Here is a 1,500-nt window from a genome sequence, read left to right as displayed (position 1 = left end):
TCCTTTTTTTTTTTTTTTTTTAATTCGTAACTTCTGGTTGTGATGATATAAAAAAGGGTAAATTTCCCAAAAGCCCCCAAAACCTTTGGGGCATTTCCCACGAAATCCCCTAGAATTTTGTTTGTTTGCCTAAACTCCCAACACTTATCCCATGAAACCCTCAAGTAAACAGCGTTGGTTTTAATCCCCACCTCCAAACCCATGTACCGAGCACAGAGCTTTAATTGACCAACATACCCCTCAGTAATAAATAATCCCCTACATATCCTTATTTTCATATTCTAGTATTAAAATAAAGGGGAAGTTTGGGTGATTTGGCTTTTGCTTTTTTACTAAATACCGCCTTTTCGCGAAGTGTTCTTTTATTTATTTATTTATTTATTTTATTTGCAACTAATCAGAATATTGGTGGGTTTTTTTCATTGAGGGTATCTGGGTAATTTGATGTTGAATAGTAATGCCGTTAGGGAGGTATGTTGTGAAAAGTTAAAAAGTTTCATGGGGTTATCTGAGTCACCCCAAAGCCTTGGGTTTTTTAATTCTTTTTTTTTTTGAATTTGTCCCTTCAAAAACAGCGTGCTTAATAGATTTGCTGTACTTTGTGTATGGGAATTATTAGGAGCCAAATGAAAAATATTGCTCAGTAGGCATATTGTCTTCTGATTGTTGTCTTGTGTAAGTATTACCAATGTCAGTCAAATCTGAAAGACAAAAATTTTCTGATCAATCTTGCTTTTTCCCCCCAGGTTATAAAACGGTCGAAAGTTGGACCCTTCTGTGTATGAATAGTTGTGATGAAACAGTCTTGGCGTTTTGAAAAGATGGAAGTTGTTCGTTAAAATCTTTGTTCGTTCTTATAACATTTTGAGAAGAGATGGAAAATAACACTAGTTGTCGAGGTGTTTGACTATGATTACTGTGATGAAACAAATTCTGTATGAGAACCGGTTGCTTAATATACTCAAAATAAAGCTTATCAATCTTATGAAAACCATGTCCTTGTGTAACGTACGGATCTGTTCACTGCTGCGGGTTATTTCTTTTTTTTTCGCAGATGTATATCCAATGTCCATATGGGCATCGTCACAGGAGCTGGACTATAGCTGTCATGATTTGAATTATGTCCAAGTCAGATGATGAAATCTGCAACTGATATACGTGTTGACTTTGGCAATATTTGACAGAACTCTACTGTTTGGCTCGCGGTTGAACCGCAGTGGGACCCGCCCCCCTGTTCACCTCTCTGCAAGTTGAGCGCTCGCGGTTGAACCGCGAGCCAAATAGCTTTTTTGTATTTGACATGATGAATGATGCAGTGATTAACTTAGTGAGGACATTGGTCCTTAACTAAACTGAATGTAATAATAGGATTCTTATAGCTAACATGTCACACCTCGAAACTGCAGCGGAAATTCATAAAATACGGGGTACGCGACAGTAGCGACCCGTGCACGAGACAAGTCTTATGCACGAGTCAAGCTGACACTTCATATCACATAG

The 1,500-nt window shown here is 37.7% G+C and overlaps 1 protein-coding gene across 3 annotated transcripts in view; it reads left to right on the top strand.

Annotated features, from left to right (window-relative positions):
* Positions 1–783, top strand: part of LOC109842192 (E3 ubiquitin-protein ligase CCNB1IP1 homolog) — a 4,614-nt gene extending 3,831 nt beyond the window's left edge. For all 3 annotated transcript variants that reach the window (XM_020411100.1, XM_020411105.1, XM_020411094.1), the window contains one exon: positions 747–783. In XM_020411100.1, coding sequence (XP_020266689.1) covers positions 747–753 — 7 coding nt within the window. In that variant the 3' untranslated portion in view covers positions 754–783. The remainder of the gene's footprint in view (positions 1–746) is intronic.

Source organism: Asparagus officinalis, chromosome 1 (genome assembly GCF_001876935.1).
Source record: "Asparagus officinalis chromosome 1, Aspof.V1, whole genome shotgun sequence".
In the NCBI taxonomy this organism is placed as follows: domain Eukaryota; kingdom Viridiplantae; phylum Streptophyta; class Magnoliopsida; order Asparagales; family Asparagaceae; genus Asparagus; species Asparagus officinalis.
The sequence above is the reverse complement of the archived record's forward strand: the minus strand, read 5'-3'. Positions and strand labels throughout refer to the sequence as shown.